General features: G+C 35.8%; 3 protein-coding genes and 2 non-coding genes across 5 annotated transcripts; 2 read left to right on the top strand and 3 right to left on the bottom strand.

The window, feature by feature from the left end:
* Window positions 1–2,630: 2,630 nt before the first annotated feature.
* LOC111469931 lies at window positions 2,631–2,770 on the bottom strand. The gene has a single exon (XR_002714942.1). It is a non-coding gene; the product is annotated as a small nucleolar RNA Z247 (small nucleolar RNA).
* Window positions 2,771–4,793: 2,023 nt separating this feature from the next.
* Window positions 4,794–9,936, top strand: LOC111469809 (hippocampus abundant transcript-like protein 1). Its single transcript, XM_023115244.1, has 14 exons — window positions 4,794–5,052; window positions 5,127–5,238; window positions 6,561–6,673; window positions 6,756–6,878; window positions 6,976–7,181; window positions 7,540–7,615; window positions 7,985–8,071; window positions 8,136–8,216; window positions 8,297–8,329; window positions 8,776–8,829; window positions 8,900–8,941; window positions 9,022–9,100; window positions 9,604–9,674; window positions 9,762–9,936. The coding sequence occupies exons 1-14, from the start codon at window positions 4,882–4,884 to the stop codon at window positions 9,828–9,830; spliced, it is 1,317 nt and encodes a 438-aa protein (XP_022971012.1). The 5' UTR covers window positions 4,794–4,881; the 3' UTR covers window positions 9,831–9,936.
* A 514-nt stretch (window positions 9,937–10,450) lies between these two features.
* Window positions 10,451–10,601, bottom strand: LOC111469927. The gene has a single exon (XR_002714938.1). It is a non-coding gene; the product is annotated as a U4 spliceosomal RNA (small nuclear RNA).
* Window positions 10,602–11,453: 852 nt separating this feature from the next.
* Window positions 11,454–15,116, top strand: LOC111469808 (F-box protein SKIP23-like). The gene is made up of 2 exons (XM_023115243.1): window positions 11,454–12,833; window positions 14,686–15,116. Exons 1-2 carry the CDS (start codon window positions 11,517–11,519, stop codon window positions 14,689–14,691), a joined length of 1,323 nt encoding a protein of 440 aa, XP_022971011.1. The 5' UTR covers window positions 11,454–11,516; the 3' UTR covers window positions 14,692–15,116.
* Window positions 15,117–15,616: 500 nt separating this feature from the next.
* Window positions 15,617–18,630, bottom strand: LOC111469782 (rop guanine nucleotide exchange factor 1-like). The gene is made up of 6 exons (XM_023115207.1): window positions 18,523–18,630; window positions 18,060–18,414; window positions 17,822–17,938; window positions 17,199–17,731; window positions 16,579–16,932; window positions 15,617–16,478 (listed from the first exon to the last, which is right to left on the bottom strand). The coding sequence occupies exons 2-6, from the start codon at window positions 18,331–18,333 to the stop codon at window positions 16,038–16,040; spliced, it is 1,719 nt and encodes a 572-aa protein (XP_022970975.1). The 5' UTR covers window positions 18,334–18,414; window positions 18,523–18,630; the 3' UTR covers window positions 15,617–16,037.
* Window positions 18,631–19,800: the final 1,170 nt, after the last annotated feature.

The raw sequence follows: 19,800 nt of genomic DNA, 5'->3' as shown, positions 1-19,800 counted from the left end.
CCACAAAACACCATAGCCTTCAAGAGGATGAAACCTCCAACCATCCTTTTTGTGAAATATTTCGAGTACGACGTTTTTTGCTGATGTGAATGAGATGAGCTCGGTCTGTATCAAGTGCACTTGGCTCAACCGTTCTGAACGAATTCAAAATCCAACTCTACCTCGAACAAATGCTAATATTTTGCTCTATTACTAGAGATGTCTACAAAGTAGGTCTCCATCTCTATCATTTATTTCATGGAAATTCTGAGATTGGGGTCGGGATTCTCCGCGAGGAATTTACAGGGATCGGAGTATTCGTAGGTGATTTTTTTCCGTATATTATTCTTTAAAAAAAAAAATCCGAACAAAACTCTCATTTTCTAACTTAGAAAATGACAAATATATCCACAAATTAATATGAATATGAACCAATTTTCATTTACCTTTTAAAAGTTTGATTGTATTAAATAATTATACCAAACACACCCAAATCCAATTTTATAGCATTTGTTTTAAACATAATAACAAACAAATATAATTAAATCTTATTCTATATTATACAAATTCTTAAATATTCCAATTCAACCCAAGAAGAATATTTACATATTTAAATAATGATTTAAAAGGCTAATTAAAATGTGCGACTCAATTTTAATATATATTTTTTGAAAAGTTATGATATAAAGAATTAAAAAGAAATTTTTAAAAAAATAATCATGAAATTACATAAAATTAAAATAATTATGTCTGTAATTGAAATTTTAATTTTTAAAATTAACTCAATTCGAATATATTTTTTTTGACGAATCGAGATGTCTATATAATGGGACTGTTTGATCTTTATTTCCTACAAAAAAATTTTTATTTATTTTTGTAGGAATTAGTGATGAATTTTTTTCCCATTTTCTAAAAAAGTAGGTAATTTTTATTTTTCAGATTAAAAATTTTAAAATATAAGAATAAATCTAATAAGATTTTATAAAAATTGTAATTTAGTCGTAATTTAAACATCACAACTTCTCTCCTCTCTTCCACTCCCATTCTCCGCCCAGTCACCCTCTCACCTCGCCGGAACTGGAACTCTCCGACATCGAAATGACCCCTCTTCAATCCTACACAAGCCTCAAGGACCTCCTCCTCGACACCCCCTCTCCGCCGCCCTCCACCGCCTCCGCCTGGAACGAACTCCCCATCAAAAACCCACTCCTCAAACACGCCGCCTTGGCCTACCTACACCTCACTCTCACACCGCCAGCCACCACCGATGGCGGCTTCATGCGGAATCTCGTGAACCATGGACACAGATGCGTCCAGTGGATCGGCGCCGTCGTTATTGCCGTCGCCAGAAATCTCTCCGGCCGTGGAGTCCGACGGTCGGAGTGCAGCAGCTTCCGATGAACAAAACCTTAAACCATTTTTTTTTATTTAAAAAAATATCTATTTGTTAGATTGAATGTCTCATTGACGTGACATTCTAAATCATATATTTATAGATGTGTATAATGAATATTACATTCTAAATCACTAGATTTGGTAGCAAACCAGTAAATCACTAGATTTAGTAGCAAACCAGTAAATCACTAGATTTAGTAGCAAACCAGTAAATCACTAGATTTCGTAGCAAACCAGTAAATCACTAGATTTCGTAGCAAACCAGTAAATCACTAGATTTCGTAGCAAACCAGTAAATCACTAGATTTGGTAGCAAACCAGTAAATCACTAGATTTGGTAGCAAACCAGTAAATCACTAGATTTGGTAGCAAACCAGTAAATCACTAGATTTGGTAACAAACCAGTAAAATTGTGTATTTTACTCATCTATAAATAGAGTAAAATATAGTTTAGTTAAAGGGTATATTTCCAGATATCATGATGTATCGGTATTTTTCATAATCTATTTTATTAATGAATCTGCAGAATAGATACGCATACAAATTCATGATGTGCCAAGAACCAGATTTGAACTGGTGACACGAGGATTTTCAGTCCTCTGCTCTACCAACTGCGCCTAAAATTGCTAAAAGAAGGAGCTGGCAATGACTTTGTCATGATATTGGCGAGCTGATCCTTGGAAGAAATGAGTTGAACATCAAGCTGACGAGTCGATACTCGTTCACGAACGAAGTGATAATCAACTTCAACATGCTTCGTGTTACGCAATGCAAGAGGACGAGTAGCAGTATTAATTAGAGAATGACCAGTATGCAAAACACGCAAACCTGCTCCATTGTCGACTTGAGCTTGTTCGCCTCCATGATAACGTTCACGCACAGTGAGACGATCTAGGTCACTGGTGATATGATCTGTAGCGCATGTGTCGCTGTACCAATTTGGGTCAATCTTGTAAGAGGAAGTAGCCGCCAGTGTCGTAGGAGGAGCAGAAGAAGGTTCATCTTGATAAGACTCATCCATCCTATGCCAGCAGCGGATAGCAGTATGCCCCACTTTGCCACAGATCTGGCAGGAAGGACGAGTAGAAGGGCCACGACGATCACCAGCAGGACGAGAGGGTGCATAACCTTGAGAACGACCACGACCACGACCACGATCCCTACACCCACGATTCTTATGCTGACCACCACGACCAGCATAATTGGCAGAAGATCCAAGATTTAACTGAAGTTCAGCCTGGTGTTGTAGTTGGCGAGCTTCATACGTCATTAAATGTGCGAACACATCATCAAGCGTGAGGGATTCACTCTTGGTAGTGATTGAGGTGACAAAGGGATCATAGTCAGGGCCAAGACCAGCGAGAAGATACGCGATTACATCATCATCCTGCAAGGCAGAGTTGGCGGCGGCCAACTCGGTGGCTAGCCCTTTGATCTTGCGAAAATAATTTGCAGCAGATTGATCTCGTTTCTTGGACGTGGCGAGCTCAACACGAATCTGAGTAGTGCGAGCACGAGTTGATGACGAAAACATCCGTTGCAAGGTATCCCACGCCTCCTTAGACGTAGTAGCGGCAACCACATCGTAAAGAATCTCCTCAGACATGGAGGAGAGAAGACCGCTAAGAACATATTGATCCTGATCATACCACTGATTATAGACCGGATTAGAGACCAACTCAGCACCAGCCGTAGTTGAGGAAGGGACCAACTTGGCAGGTGCGGCATTGGTGCCATCGAGGTAGCCCATAAGCTTCGTACTCTGTAGGTAGGGGAGGAGCTGGTCGCACCATATGATGAAGTTGTTTTTGGTTAGACGAATTGTGACAGCATGGTGTAGAGAGATTGGGCCAAAGGTCCCCATGGTAGTTGAGACGGTGTTGGAGATGGTGGATGGAGAGGAGGAGGAAGATATGGTAGACATTTAAAAAATAAACCTTTGTCTCTAATACCATGTCAAGTTGAATGGCTCAATAATCTAGAGTCACGACCTTATGTATTTATAGATGTATATAATGAAGATTACATTCTAAATCATAGATTTAGTAACAAAGATTTGGTAACAAACGAGTAAATCATAGATAGTAAATCATAGATTTGGTAACAAACGAGTAAATCATAGATTTGGTAACAAACTAGTAAATCATAGATTTGGTAACAAAGGAGTAAATCATAGATTTGGTAACAAACGAGTAAATCATAGATTTGGTAACAAACTAGTAAATCACTCATTATCTTACTATACACAAATATGATCTATTCTACCTTTAACAAAGGTAACTGTCTTTATTTTCAGTGGGGTGACGTGTAATTATGTGGACGCATACGAATGGTGAAAATTATTCTGCTTTGTTTGGTAAAATATTTATAATGTTTTTAGACTTTTGATTTTTTTAATAAAATAAATAAAAGGAAACAAATGATTGACTAGGATTTAACTTTTTTTTTTCGGAGAAAAATATAAATACTATATAAAAATCAATAATTTTACACGTGTCAATTTATTATCGGGCCAAAAAAGAATAATCAGCCAGGCTGGGCCACCACAAATGCGAGGTGGATGGTGAGACAAATTGACGGTAAAGGAAGGCGCGTGAGCCGTGGATGGACCACAACAAACGGCAGTTTGTTTGGCCGTTTAAAAAGATATAACGGCAGTTTCTTAATTCAATAAATAAATACATTAAAATTATTTATTTAATTCAAACGTTAACGTGGTGTAGATTGTTCACGCGCTGTACGGTCGATAGTAGGAAGGCGCCACGCGCACACGTATGATCTTGAATTCCTTTCAGACAGCAAGATATAATTCGGCACGTGCGTCAAATTCTTGTCAGAATTAAAGTATATACATTTTCTAGATATTTAATTACAAGCCTCATATCTTATATTTCATTAGATAACAAGTGAAAATAATAATTAAATATTATAGAATATTCATATTCACATATCTCTAAAAACGATTTTAATTAAATAATTTATAATAATTACAAAGTGAGTCGTATAATCTATCCAATTTTATCTATATATTATAAATCCAATTTTAAAATATTTATTAATTATTAATAACAAATAATTAATTATAAGATTTAGAACATAAATCATAATAACCAAATTGATTCAACGAGGGAATGATTGTTCAAAGTGTTTAAATGACTTGAGAACTCGACCAATTTAGATTAATCAATCTAAACTACGGAAGCTTGAACCAAAGTTGGCACCGTGATTGTTGGAGGTCGTTATCATTGTTGTAGCGAATGTTGGAGGTAGATGTCATTATTTTTTTTTTTTGAGCTGTTACCATCGTTGGAAAAATAATTTTAAAATAATTATAATCATCACATGAAAAAAAAAAAAATTTAAAAAAAAAAGGGAAGGACCATATAATTATTAAATAGGAAAAGATAAGGTAACAAAACCCCCCCGCCCCACTCCTGCTCCTACTCCACTTTCCTCTCTGTTTCTTCTTCATTATCAAGAGCTCCAAAAAGAACCAGAGAATCGGAGATGGAGGAGGTAATAAGCGAACTCCGCCACCTGTTGGCGACGGTGCTTCTCGTCGGATTCAGCTACGCCGTGGTTATTCCGACCATAGTCGACGTAACCACCGACGCTCTGTGTCCCGGCCACCAAGACCAGTGTCCCCTCGTCTTCTACCTCACTGGCTTCCAAGACGCAGTGAGTTTATAATTGCATTTAATTTTGCGCTTTTTTTTTTTTTTTTTTTAAATAACAGGAAAAAAAAAATACAGATAATTGGATTGGGAGCAATGGTCATGACGCCATGGATTGGGAGCTTATCCGACAAATACGGAAGGAAAAATCTACTAACACTTCCCATCCTTCTCTCTGCCATTCCAACAGGTACCCGAAGCCCCATGTAACCTCTCATTCTATTATTATTATTATTATTATTATTATTATTATTTTTTTTTTTTTTTTAGATTTGGATTGGGTTGAATTTTTTAAAAATAAAAAATTTGAGTCAGTTCATGAGGTTGATTTTTTAAAGTCGAGTTAACCCGACCAACTCGATAATAGAGTTACAACTATATCATGTATATGATGAGGGGTGGAAGTAATGTTTGCGACATTATTGAGAAATAATTCAGATTTTATTTTTGTTTGGGTTGAGTAGAATTTTTTAAATTTAAAACTTGGGCTAGTTCGTGAATTGACATTTTTTACGTCAAGTCAACTCAACCCACTCAAGAGTTATAATTTTATTCTATTGTAATTAAATTAATGTTAATGTATTGTGACAGATAAATATTTGATATTTTAATTTTATGAGATTTTAATTATTTATATAGGTGAAACTTAATCTATTTACGCCTTAAATAATAATAATTAGGAAATAGTTTATTTTCAATTTATTTTAAAAATAAAATAATTGAAAACCACAAATATATATATATATATATATATAATTAATATGACAAATAAATTCCGACAAATGGTCAAATAAAATTAGGTTTTAATTTTTTTAGTTATAAATTTATTATGATAGATTAAGTTTCAAGCTAATTATAGAGGAATAAATTCTCTAAAAGGTGATTTATTTTAATATTAGAGAGAATATTCTAATAGATGATTTTTTTAATATTAATTTTTAAAAAATTAAAATTAAAAACAAAATAATTATTATATATGATCATTTCAATCTCCTTTCAATTTGGATAATTTTAATAAAATTTAAACCAGTCTTTGTCAATATATTGTTAACATTTTCTTTTCTTAAAAAAAAAATAGTTATATCTTTTTTATAATTTTTTATTTAAATAATTAATAACTATGCCCACTTTCAACATAAGATTGATATTTTATTTTTTAATATTAAATAGAATAAAAGTTTTGAATTAAATTATATTTAGATGTGAAAGTCATTAATTCGGCTAGGTGAAAGACATATATATATATATATATATATTGACAAATTTTCATAATTATTAGAAAACAAAATTTAATGAATTAATAAATTTGAATTTTGAAATTTATCGACTCCAAGTTTTAAATATTTATTTAAATCCCTAATTCTTTTTAAGAAAATCGCTTTTAAAATATCTAATTTCATCTATAATTTTGTTAAAAAAATGTTATTTTAAAGTAAATAAAAAATTATTATTCATAATTATTTTTTCGATTAATTTTTTTTTTTAATCTTATTAACTCATTTGTTTCTTTAGCGATATTGGCATTTGGAAGAAGTAAAAGTTTCTTCTACGCATACTATGTGGTAAGGACTTTTACCGCCGTGCTCACCGGCGGCACCTTAATCTCCCTCGCCCTCGCTTACGCGGTACTTGAATCTCCGTCTCCGCCAGATCTTCCATAGCAGGAATGTGTCTGAAATCGAAACTCTCCTCGCTTTTTCTTCTCAGGCTGACAAAGTTCTAGTGGATCAGCGATTATCTGCGTTCGGAATCGTATCGGCAGTTTTTTCTGGCTCTTACTTGTGCGGAAACTTGGTGGCTCGATTCCTTTCAATCGACGTGATCTTTCAGGTTCTTCGTTCGATTAGCTTTCGTTTTAGATCGTTTGATTCGAATTTGAGTTCTGATTTAGTGTTTTTGGTTATGGATTTGACTGTTTCGTAATTAGGTCGCTGTGTGCGCGTCGTTGTTTGCGATTGCGTATGTGAGGATTTTTCTAGAAGAAAGTGTTTCGAATAAAATGGATCTGTTGTCTCGGCCGATTTTGAAGACGGAGGAAGACGGAGACGGTGCCGATAATGTTCCCCAATTGCCTCCGTCTACGGCCAAAACAATCCCCTCTTTCAAGGAAATCACATCGTTGCTTGGAAGAAGGTAATTAATTCTCAATTTCCTTATTTTTCATAGTTTATTTTTGTGGATTTAGGTAATTTAATTTTGTAAATTGTCAAAATTCTAAACATGAAATTTGAATTTCGTATCTCATTTATTTTGGCGGGAATTAAAAAAAAAATTCAATCATAATAAAAATTATTGTAAAAAAATTCTAAATGAATAATCCTAAATTTACTTTAAAAATATTCTATAAATTATAATATAATTTAAATGTTCAACCAACATTCATCAATAAATTATTTAATATAATTTTATATTACTGTTGTCGTCCTTATTCCTCGTTGTTATCTATTTATATTAATCTGACCATATTTTAAGTGTTGTGTTGTGTTTTTAGCTCAACATTTTCACGAACATTAGCAGTTTGTTTCTTCAACAGCATAGCTTTGGGTTGGACACAAGCATCGTTGTTGGTACACTTTCTTTCTCCCAACTTTTACAACTAATACAACATTAAATGTTACGTATTTTAGACAATCTAGGAAGCTTATGTATTTCTAGATAAAATGTGAGTTTGTTTATCTCAATTTGCCAAAGTTCTAGATATTATTTGGTTTTTTGAAAACTAAGTATATAAATACTTTTTCTTTTTCTGTTCGTGAATTTTCAAAATTTTTCTTAAAAAATGAAACTCAATATAATACCATTTTCAAAAACTAAAAATTTAGATTCAATTGATTATCAAACGGAACCTAATTTCTGACTTATAAGTTTGGTAAACTCAGTGAATTGTACATTTTTCTAATAGTTTTGTTAAATTGAATTATGATAAATTGGTGTAGTACTACTTCAAGGCTCGTTTTCTCTCCAACAAAGATCAATTTGCTAGCTTATTGATACTCATTGGGGCTTTTGGAGCTATTTCACAGGTACGCTTTTTAAGTTCAAATTATAGGTTTAGCTTCTGAATAATGGAGCATAACTACTTTGCAGTCCATTGTGGCATCATTCTTATCAGCTGTGATCGGGGATAAAAACTTGCTTTCAGTCGCTCTCTTTGCCACCTTTATAAATGTATATTGACTATATTTGCTTAATACTTTATCTTAAACTTCCTAATTTTAGTCATCTGACCATTTTGCCCTTTCATGCAGTTGTTAATCTTAAGCATTGCTTGGTCATTTTGGGTAATTCCTCCCCCTATCTCTATTGAAAGTAGATTATAAACGAGGTGTTTCTAACCTAATCTTGAACTTTTAAGGTCGTACCTATTATTTAAGGATCGTATGCCATCTTATCTTAAGCAAGTTCTGTGGCACGTGGGAGATGGTCGAGAGAAAATTATTTATTGTATGACCCTTTAAATAATTTTTTGTGGAGGAGGAGATTCAAATCTCGAGTATATTTGTGAGATCTCACATTAGGAACGAAATATTCCTTAAGGGTGTAGAAACCTCTCCCTAATAAATGTGTTTTAAAATCGTGAGGCTAATAACAATACATAACGGACAATATCTGCTAGCAGTAACTTTAGACTATTACAATATTGGTCAAGGATATAACATTTGAATCGGTTGAATTTCACCTTCTTTTGAATTGTTTGTGAATTTCAAAACGTTTCCAATGAATGCAGGTTGTTTATGCTTCATCTACACTTTTTCTTCTTGCTTGGTGCGTAATGCCCGCAGTAAGTTCAATATAATTTGCTATATATTTCAATTATAAATATTGGGTTTTAATGCATAGTAGTTAAACAGGCATGCAGTATTGCATCAAAGCAGGTTGAGGCTGAAGAACAGGTATGTAAATGCTTCATTAAACAATACTTTTCTTGTTTGAACAAACTTCGATCTAAAAAACTTAATGTTTCCATCATTAGGGAAAAGCTCAAGGTTGCATTTTTGGCATTCAAAGCTTTGCTTACGCCATATCTCCATTAGTTTTCAACCCTCTAGCAGGTACGTAAAGTTGTAGGCCAAATTAATAAAAAATTTGACTTTATTTTAAAATTTAAAACTTTCAAGGCTTTGAATTATACTTAAATTTTCAAAAAACAGTTCAAAAAATACACTTACAATTAATGTTAACGGATAGTATTTTGAAATTTTATTAATACCTTACTTTTGGAATTTCAATGTATTTTTAAACTCTTTTAAAAGTTGAAGAGTGTTAGAGGAATACGAACTCGACTCTCTACAATGATATGATATTATCAATTTTGAATATGCTTTGTGTTTTTTTAAAGGGCTTCATACAAATGAAGAGTGTATACTCATGATCATTTTCTAAATTAATCGATGTGAGACTTTCTTCATCCAACCAAGAGTATTTTTTAAATAAATTATTAACTAAAAACTGAAGATAATTGATTTTTTTTTAAAAAAAAAATTGGAAATTATATATATATTTTTAAGATAAAGTGTGAAGTTAATGGATATACTGACTCCCTCAATTTTGTCAGCTCTTTTCTTATCCAAGAATGCTCCATTTCAGTTTCCTGGGTTCACTTTGTTATGCCTCGGATTTTTTACAGTAAGTTAAAATAAAATTTCACTTCAAAGTTCTGCAATTTATTACTATGCTTTTTACTTGAAATTCTTTTCATGCATTATTTTGTAGTTGGTGGCCTTTGTATTGAGCCTTACAATCAAAGAAAACCCATCCATTTCAAGTGAAGAAGATCCTTAACGATAGCCTCTCTAAACAATGATCCATTTGGTCTTACACTACAATGGTACGACGTTTATGCACCCTCTTTTTTTTTTTTTTTTTTTTTTTTTTTTTTTTTTTTTTTTTTTTTTTTTTTTTTTTTTTTTTTTTTTTTTTTTTTTTTTTTTTTTTTCTTCTCCCTAATGTAAATTATTTTATTAAGGCTTCTATATAAGGAATCCTAGCTTGTATTGTTCATATGATCGGTATGTAGATATATTCATAAATTAGAGGGTTTATAAACGTCTTCGACATCTTTTATAAATATCATAAAATGTGAATAATTTTTGTAATTTATTTATTTACCGAAATATTGGCTATTGATATATATGTAAAATTGAAACTAGTCTCCAATTTTAGAATTTTATTTTATTTCTTATGAGAGTAGGTGTTAGAATTATAATCACTTTAGGAACATATTGTACATTATAATTTTATAATTTTAAGACTTAAAGATGCAAACCAATACAGTGATGGATGGTTAACTATCCCTCTAATGAGGGTACAATAATACTTTATTATATAAGATATTTTCGTAGGGTCATCCGGTAATAAAGCCCCAAGAAATAAATATAAAATTTAGAAGCGAAGAATTGTAGGGCCTTACCCCGAAGGGAGCCCTTCCAGAAATTCTCTTAGGCCTGAGGCAAACCCAGGCCTAAGAGGGGGTTTGGAAATAGTTTTCAACCAGCAATTGACGCGCCTCGGTTAGAACCTCACTAGCTGCGTCATTGCCCCAAGCGCAAAGATGCCATAACCTGATGCCCACGGTTTCGCTTTATAGCCATAACAGGCCTTTTCATCTTCCAATCTTCCGATGTGGGAATCGCCAAAAATGCAAAAATGCAAAAAAAAAAAGTTTTTTTAATAATAATTTTGAAATGTCTAAATTAATGGCCGTAAATCATTACAACTTATGATTAGCATTGAAGCTTCATTCTCTCTGATCGAGTCTGCCTACCATCGTGACTTTATCAAGTCTGTCTTGTAACAGCTCAAGTTCACCGATAGCAGATATTGTTTACTTATGCCTATTATGTATCACTGTCAGCTTTACGGTTTTAAAATGAGTATGTTAGCGAGACTTTCACACATTCGTAAGAAATATTTTGTTCTCCTCTCCAACCGAAGTGGGATCTCATAATCCATCCCTTTTGAGCCCAGCATCATCACAGGCATACAACCCGGTGTCTGTCTTTGATACCATTTGTAATGGCTCAAGCCCACCACTAGCAAATATTGTTTGCTTTGGCTCCTTACGTATCACGATTTTAAAATATGTTTCTTAGGGAGAGATTTCCACACCCTTATAAGGAATGCTTCGTTTCCCTCTCCAACTGGTGGGTTTCGGCTGTTATATGTCTATTATCATCAGCTCAGCTCCTCCGATCGTTCTAGTCACACTCGTCAAGTCCCGATGTTTTTAGCCTCCTCACACAGTGGACACACAATATTCAAACTAAACTATACAAATGGACTCAAAATGGTTATCTCGTAAGCCTTGTTTAGTAATCTTACATAGTCTATCATAATCGCTCCTCTTATTCATACAAATTATCACCCGTTACAGCTTTACTTATTTCGATCATAATCCATGACCTACAAGATAACCCTAAATCCCCAAATCTCTTGATTAGGCCCCAAAGTCGCAATAAATAGAAATTCATGCTTCCAATCCTGACCATCCCGCTCAATGCCATCGATCGTTGTCAGAAACCTATAAAATGGGACTTCATCACGCACACTGTAAGTGTTTCTTCATTAGCAATTTTCGTTCTCACCTTCCAGATTTTAATCAAATCATCCATGGCGGATTGGTCTCTTCTCCCCAAGGATCTCCTCTACCTCATTGCCCAATGTTTCGAAACTCCTTTCGACACGATGCGTTTTCGATCTGTCTGTTCCTCCTGGAGATCCGTCGTCTCCCCCAGACGCCATAGATCACCAGGTCGATTCCCATTTCTTCCAAATCACGGCATTTCAGACACTACGTGGGGTTTCTATCTCACTAAACGCTCCGTATTTCGTATTGGATCTCCTATGGATCGCTCAACAGCGCATTCAAACGACTGGTTGATCAAGGTCGAAGAAGATGTGTACGGAAGGAATAAGCTAGCGAATCCGCTGTCTAAGTCTAGCTACACTCCATTGCCGAAAAATTTCCCCAAGGTATTGGACTTGTTGATTTTTCCGGCTTTTGAACTCTGTCAGGAATTTGTGTTGCATTACCTTAATTTTTGGCCTGTGAGTAATCGGACTGGCGATGCCAGTGACTTGTATAGGGAGAAAGTCGCTTATAAGTGTTTGAATTACGATGGCAGTGAATTTGTTTTGATTACTATTCATGTTTCTGGAAAATTGGCTATGTTTAAGTCGGGGGATGGGCGGTGGAGTATGATCCCTCACTCTGTGTTGCCTTATGATGATGTGATGCTGTTTAAAGGGGAGTTCTATGCGGTTGATAATTCTGGGGCCACCTTCCTGGTGGAATCTCAAGATAAAATCACTTTGGTGGCTGAACCTGTATTTGGTGGTGACAAGAAGATTTTGGTGGAATCCAATGGTGAGCTGTTTTTGGTCGATATGTACTTAACCATAGACTCCAAAGAGAATTTTGTTTTGGATGATAAAAATCCTGAAAGTATTCTACATGAAAAAACAGTTGGGTTTAAGGTTTTCAAGCTGAGAGATGATGGAAGTAAGAAGTGGATTGTGGTCCGTGACTTGGGTGACACGATACTGTTCTTGGGTGAAAATTGCTCTTTTTCTGCATCAGCTTCAGGATTATCTCGTTGTAAAGGAAATTGCATAGTCTTTATTGACGGTTTCCCCTGTCCCTGTGAGGAAGACGATGGTGAGTTTAAGGGTAGTGACATTGCTATATTTTGCTTGGAGGATGGAAGTATATCGCCTTTATCTCGACATGCTGAGTATTCATTGTTGTTCTGGCCACCCCCACATTGGATCACATCCATGTCAGGAGTAAGTATCGTTCAATCTAAAGCTTCATTGCGTTTTTCCATCCTGTTTCAGTTTTCGTAAATCTCTTCTTTTTTTCACTTTCCTACTGAAACATTACATCCTGCATAATGATTTTTGTTGAGTGAATAAGCTAGTGGCCTGGCTTTGAAGATTGTCTCAATATATTGAATCTGATGATCATTCAATTGATTAGGAATTTAAAGATGTTGGATGTTTGATGAACTTTTGTATGAGTGAAAAATTGGGCAATGAAGAAAAACAGAAAGAGGAGAGGAGAGACCAGGAATCTCCCTCTACCATGAAAGAAGATTGTAAAAAAAAAATCCCCTCAATCGATATGGATATGAAAAGAAGAAATGTTACAGAATTCTATATTTGAATTATACCTTCTATAGGCCCTTCAATTGGTATGGAAGGAGGAAGGGAAGTTGTAACAGCCCAAGCCCACCGCTAGCAGGTCCTCTTTGGGCTTTCCTTTTTAGGATTTCCTTCAAGGTTTTTAAAACAAGTTTGCTAGAGAGAAGTTTCCACACTCTTATAAAGAATGTTTCGTTCTTACGGATCTCACAGGAGTTCTGTAAGATAGTCAGTTTTTCTCTGGACACACTGAATGATAAGATTAAACAAAGGAATCCTATCTGCTCTTTCCAACTTAATTGCTGCGCTCTTTGATTGCATGCTTCTAAGTTTATAAACACTTATACGTTGATTGACAGTTTGTGACTGAATGTTATTGGAATCTTCTTAACTAACACCTTTGGGGTTTGCTTTGCTTTTACTAACTAGATTCAAGACATGTTCTCTCTTCGGTGGTGTTCTTTTCAGATAGAAACTTCGTTCTAATGTTGTCAGACTTGTTTTGGGAACATTTGATTGGAAAGAAATGGAGTTTTCTCTTAGTTCCTTCTGTCATTTTCTCAAAATTTGGAGTGTTTTTTTGTAGCTTATTTGGAAGTTTTTATGTTTTGAATTGCTTTTTATAATCAAATATTTTTATTTAGGGGGGAAAACTTATTGGACGAAAGAATTCAGAGTTGAAGCAGAATGAAAATACATGAAAAGTTCTGGGTTTAAGAAATTCTCATTCTAGAAAGTTTATGTAACAGCCCAAGCCCACCGCTAAAAGATATTGTCCGCTTTAGCCCATTACGTATCATTGTCAGCCTCACGGTTTTTATAACGCGTTTGTTAAGGAGAGGTTTCTACACCCTTCATAAGGAATGCTTCGTTCCCCTCTCCAACCGATGTGGGATCTCACAATCCACCCCCCTTACGGGCCCAGCGTCCTCGCTGACACACCGCTCGGTGTCTGGCTCTATATCATTTGTAACCGCCCAAGCCTACTGCTAGCAGATATTGTCCGCTTTGGCCCGTTATGTACTACTGTTAGCCTTGTGGTTTTAAAATGCATCTACTAGGAAGGGGTTTCACACCTTATAAGAAATGCTTCGTTCCCCTCTCTAACCACGTGGGATCTCACACTTCATCAACCAAATTGTTTTATGGAACTAAGCATTACTTCTATTCAAAATATGTTGCCAAAATAGATGTGAAAATCTGACCTCTTTCCTTAAAAAATAGTGGTCTTCTAGCCGGTGTTTAAGGGAGATTTTGCACCTTCTGCTTTTAGAATTCATCTCAGTGGCAAGAGGGAAAACGTAGCTGTGCAGTTATCAGAAGAGCTCTTGCCTTCGAAAGTGGATGCTTCATGTAGACTCTCTTAGGATCAGATATGAGAAATCAATTTCTTGTTCTTTTAGCTAAAACGTGATAAACCAATTTCAATGTAATTGCATATTGATATTGGGTATCCAAACAAGTAACGATTCTTGCCTATCTAATGTGTTGTCAGAGTTAGCAGCAGTGGCCTACAATCCTGCAGTCTATTCAATCTGTGCCATGGTTGTCATACTTCATTCCAGCTTTTATCTGAAGGTGAAACCTGAAATTTACACGGCAGTTTACAGGTAAGCTGTTCATAAATAAAGTGTTTACTTCATTAATTTGAATACAGTTGCTTTGGTGTTCGTTGCCACTGCCTGTGCTAACCTTCCATGGATGTGGATAGAGGATCTTGATGATGAGCCTGTAAATTCCTTTTCCTTGCATTAGACAAATTGAATCTTGTAATTGAGCCTGATTTGATACTTGTAATTGAGCCTTCCTCCATCTGATGTGAACTTTGATGATATGTGAACCATTTTCTGAACTCCTTTGGTGTCAGTGAACTTATCTATTGAAAAAATTGAGATCGAAATGATTTTCATTTCCTATAGTTTGATATCTCACCAGCCACTTTGGTAACCAAACATAATGATAATCTCGTGAAAAGAGCAGTCAATGATATGCATGCAAGTTGACTTGAACATTCACAGATAGCCATAAATTTCATTTATCAATAAGATGTATAATTTACGTGTCGAATGGTTAAAATTTGACCATTATGATGATTTTTAACATAAAATAGTATTAAATTTAATAAAAATGGCTGTATAACTTATTGATATACTATTTTACTCATAGCTAGAGTATATCCTAATTGAATATTTTATGTGTTTAACATATACTACTTTCCTCATGGCTAGAGTACATCATAATTGAACATTTTTATGCTTAAAGGATGTGGTGGATGGCTCATTGATACGCTAGACAATCGAACAAAAACATACATGATTTGAATTTCTTCGAGCTCGCTTTGTTATATGAATGGATTCTCTATAACAAAAGCCTTGATACTCCAAAGAAAAACAATGAAATGAGAGTGAGAGTTGTGAATAGAGTAAAGCAAAAAACAGGCCAAGAACAGACTAGAAAATGGAATGTGGGCTGGAGGAGTTTGCAATGATTTCCCAGGGCAACTCCAAAAGCTTCACTAGAGAACAATTATGATCATCTTGCTTCTAAAGACAGCCATCCTAATAGTTTATAGTGGGAAGAAGAAGAAGCCATTCTTATCCCAAACATATTCCTAATGGACTCTGTCAATCGCCTCGTGCTTGTTCCTAAGGCTGAAAAAGCTGACACCAAATTCACTTTTTTGGACACATTGCAAATAATTACATTAGAAGCATATAAGAAATGTATAGCAAAAATTCTCTCTCCTTCTAAGACTGTCCCTTCTACATTTCTAATGGCCAAGTAATTTACAGTAGGGTATGAAGAGTTTCTTGTTTAGATATTATAATGGACCACTGTCAAACATTATCAGTCTCGTTCTGGAGTGACTCCAGAAATTCTTCTACCACTGAGGTTCCCAGCATATGACCAAATTTTCTCATTACCAGCAGCTTGGCTGTGTTTATCAGGTCTTAGAACATCTGGAGTTTCTTTGACTTTGCTTCTTTTTACAGTTGGGGATGTGGAGAGTCTTTCTGGGCTTCCTTCAATGGGAGTAGAGGAGCAGAAAGTTGGAGTTCCAAATGGAGAGGCAAATGGGCTGTGGTGGATTGAGAAAGGGCTGGGAGACATACGTTTCTGGATTGGAAGGCCACCCAAACCTCTGTTGAAAAGGGAGATCGACTCTGCTTTGACACATTGCTTGATTGCATCGTCGACGTATAGAACGTCGTCGATACGTGCCATGATGTTGAAAGCCAAACTCTCCATCACCCTTGAGTAGCTTTCAAGAATTGATTGCCCCACATCCTGCAGGGAAGTTTTTGGCATTAGACAAGGCCATTTTCAATGGTTTTAGTATTCCAAAGAGTTGCAGAGAGCTAAACTATAAAGGAATTGAAGGAATTACTTTGTTATATTGGATTTTGGCCATGTCCAATGCTGTCTGTGGTAACCCTGGAAATCTTAGTCTTAGACTTTCAAGCAGTGTCTCTGCTCTCCGGGCCATATTGTGACTTTTCCCAGGGACAGCAACCATACCTTTCACCTTCCCACTCCAAGTTGGTCGTCTTCCCGTGCTGCGGTGACCACTTCTTTTCTGGTCTTTTAGCCTCCAAATATGAACTGATGCCTCAATCCTGTTTGCTATTTCCAGCGTGTGATGCTCCGATGAAAGGTCTAAGCAATCGAGGAGACATTCAGGCGAGAAGTGGTCGGCGGTTATGTAGCGATAAACAATATCTCCCAAGCAAGCTTTTCCACTCTATTCAACATGTGGAGAGAAAAGAAAAGGAAAACTAATCATCATATACTTGTTTCTTAATCAGATGACCAATGGGTATCAGAAGTACGTGAAGATCAGATTATTTGATTCTTATAAAACATTGAATCATGCCAAAGATGAACAACAGGTATCAAGAACTCATTGAACTTTCCCATTTGTGATCAAAAGTTATAAAGAACATCAGGAGCAGATATGAATATATGAAGGGCTAACAGAGAAATTCAAGCTGAGTTGCAAACGCTTACCCTGGGCAAAGTTTGCATGTAAGCAGTAGGAACTTCCATTTCTGCAAGAACATTACTATTGATTGCCATGGCTGCTTTGAGTATTTGATGAGTACAATCCCTGCATTGCTGCAGCCTCTTTCTTGCATCTTCAGACAAACCATCTGCAGGAACTTTAGGGCATGGAAGCCACCACTTATCTTCTTGCCTAATCGAAGGCCTCCCACCGGGCAGGAAGTTGTTGTTGCAGTCGTTCAAGTCACCAAGAACTATCCCTCGATCAACATACCAAAATTCCGTATGGCAAAACCCATCAAGCATAGCGAGAAGCATCGCATCGAGCTTCTTCAACGCCGGGAGGTTCATATGCAAGTCTGAGCGTGGTTTCAACATCATTACTTCATAAGTACCTCCGCCAGGGAACGGCTGAACCGTAGGAACAAGCTCTACAACGGAATCACAAACACATAGAAGCCATTCCATTTCTCTATGCCACATTGCCCTTTTTTGTGGCGCTAGTGGCTCCAATCTCCATAGTTCACCAAATACAGTAGCTGAAATTGGTATCAGAAATGTTCATAAGCACACTACAGAATGAATACATTGTTACAATTACTTGAAAGAGGATCAAATGGAAGATCTACCAGAGAGATTGGTGATGGCATTTGAGATAGCCAGGGCGGTGCAAACCCCTTTCCCTCCTCCTGACATGTCTTCACCAAGGAGGAGTTTCGCAAATCTCTCCTTCATCATCTCAACTTCTGCACAAAATACAACGAGAGATAAGATTGAGATCTCCAATTAAGAAAATGAGTGAGTTCTGATCTTAATAGAACATTCCTGATCTGATAATGCCAGCTAAAAGAGGGGAAAAAAAATTACCAGATAAATCATCGTCTCGTTTCTTAGCCTTCCCATCCCAAACAAGAACATCCTTCCCTCCGATCACCGGCAAGGAAACCGGCGGCGGAAAGCAAAAATGACCAGAAACAGGATGTGGCGACGACGCCATAGAACTGGAAGCCCCTTCTCCATCAAACCTCCTGCACGAGAAGCTACTACAACTCTCCGATTCACTCACATCCGCACTCAAACTGTAGCTCCCACACCGGTCGCTCAGTTGGTCGGAGCCGTCGTCGGAGGACACACTAGCCATCTCCAAGAGCCACTCTCAGACGCACATTCGTTGATGCAGAACAAAGAGACGAAGAAAAATGGATGCCGGAATCGTCTGAAACTGAAACAAACAGAGAATAACTTACAGAGGAAACGATAATGGATCGTTAAAAGAGAGGAAAAAAAAAAAAAGAACAAAAAGGAATGGAAACTCGTCTGTGGTTCTTACTCCCACTGAACTCTCTCTAGAAAAAAGCCATCGGTGTGATGATGACGATGGAGGAGAGAGAGAGAGAGAGAGAGAGAGAGAGAGAGAGAGAGGGAAAAGCAAAAGCGACGCCGTTTGGAGCAGCTTTGTCTTTCCGTAACAGTAGGTCTTTGCACCCGACACGCCTCGTTTACTCCTGGCCCCACTGTTATAATTTCAACCATTCCGTTTTTTGCCAGGCTGGACTATTTAGCGATGACGTGGACTTTTTTTTTTTATAAATACTTTTTTAATGCTCGTGATTAGCATTATTTAATATTTCATATATCATTTGAAGCAATATTATTTTATTTTATCCCCTTCATATTATTCTTAAAAAAAAAGTTGAAAAATGGTTCGAAAGGTGTAGGCTAGTTGCATGTTCCGTCCCTCAGTTTTCGATCTCGCAATTAAGGGACTAGAGATCATGCAACAGTTTCTCGTAGAGCCTCTTGCTAATCATTGGGTCAACCTGATTAAATTTTATTAATAAGGCATAAATTCAAAAGTTGGTGATATGAATTTTATAATATTATATAAAAAAAAAATATTATTGAAGTTAATGTAAACTAACCATAATAACTCATCTAGATACTAAATTTAAATAATAATTCAATTAAAGCATGCAAATATAAATGATGTTTCATTTGAATTATAAAAACCGTCAATTTCCTCTAAATTGAACGGTATTTATTTAGTTCATGATATTAAAATTTAAACTGTACCTCTATATATAGTATATGATGTCACAAACATTAAATACATTTTTTTTAAAATTATATTTTCATGGTAATGAAATAAATTTTATTAATCTAAATTTATTTGTTTATGTATTTATTTTAAATATCCGTAACGTTGCCGAGTATAACATTAAATTTGGGCGCGCACCCAATTCAATACGCGATTTATTAGAAACGGCAGTTTCCCATCCCATGATCAGCCAATTAATCGGCAATCAAAGCAATTATGGACCGCTGATATTTTGCCGATCCGAGTTCGCATCGCCGTGGAGTGGCGGAGAAACCGCTCCGTTACGAGTTGTAGCATATAATAGACTTCGACCTAGAAAGTCAATCCGCCACTTGTCCAGATCAGAGTCATCCTACGGGAATCAGACGGCTGAAAATGGGCCGTTTCGATTCGTACACATTGTTTATACGTAACGCTGCTGTACTTGATTTATAATGTATTGTATTTTATTTTTTAAAATAAGAATTTATAAGAGATTATTAGTGTTTTTAGGCTAATGTTTAATTTAGG

This window comes from Cucurbita maxima, unplaced genomic scaffold (genome assembly GCF_002738345.1).
Source record: "Cucurbita maxima cultivar Rimu unplaced genomic scaffold, Cmax_1.0 Cma_Scf00041, whole genome shotgun sequence".
NCBI lineage: Eukaryota > Viridiplantae > Streptophyta > Magnoliopsida > Cucurbitales > Cucurbitaceae > Cucurbita > Cucurbita maxima.
Note: the sequence above shows the minus strand (reverse complement) of the source record. Positions and strands in the feature narration are given on the sequence as shown.

Bases quoted from the DNA above. Each gene is read 5' to 3' on its own strand.
- LOC111469809 (XM_023115244.1), top strand. From the start codon at position 4,882: ATGGAGGAGGTAATAAGCGAACTCCGCCACCTGTTGGCGACGGTGCTT. The intron at 8,072-8,135 runs GTACGCTTTTTA...ACTACTTTGCAG, and splicing joins CTTTTGGAGCTATTTCACAG to TCCATTGTGGCATCATTCTT. The intron at 8,217-8,296 runs GTATATTGACTA...CCTTTCATGCAG, and splicing joins TCTTTGCCACCTTTATAAAT to TTGTTAATCTTAAGCATTGC.
- LOC111469808 (XM_023115243.1), top strand. From the start codon at position 11,517: ATGCTTCCAATCCTGACCATCCCGCTCAATGCCATCGATCGTTGTCAG.
- LOC111469782 (XM_023115207.1), bottom strand. From the start codon at position 18,333: ATGGCTAGTGTGTCCTCCGACGACGGCTCCGACCAACTGAGCGACCGG. The intron at 17,732-17,821 runs GTAGATCTTCCA...TACCAATTTCAG, and splicing joins TGCCATCACCAATCTCTCTG to CTACTGTATTTGGTGAACTA. The intron at 16,933-17,198 runs GTAAGCGTTTGC...CATGTTGAATAG, and splicing joins ACATGCAAACTTTGCCCAGG to AGTGGAAAAGCTTGCTTGGG.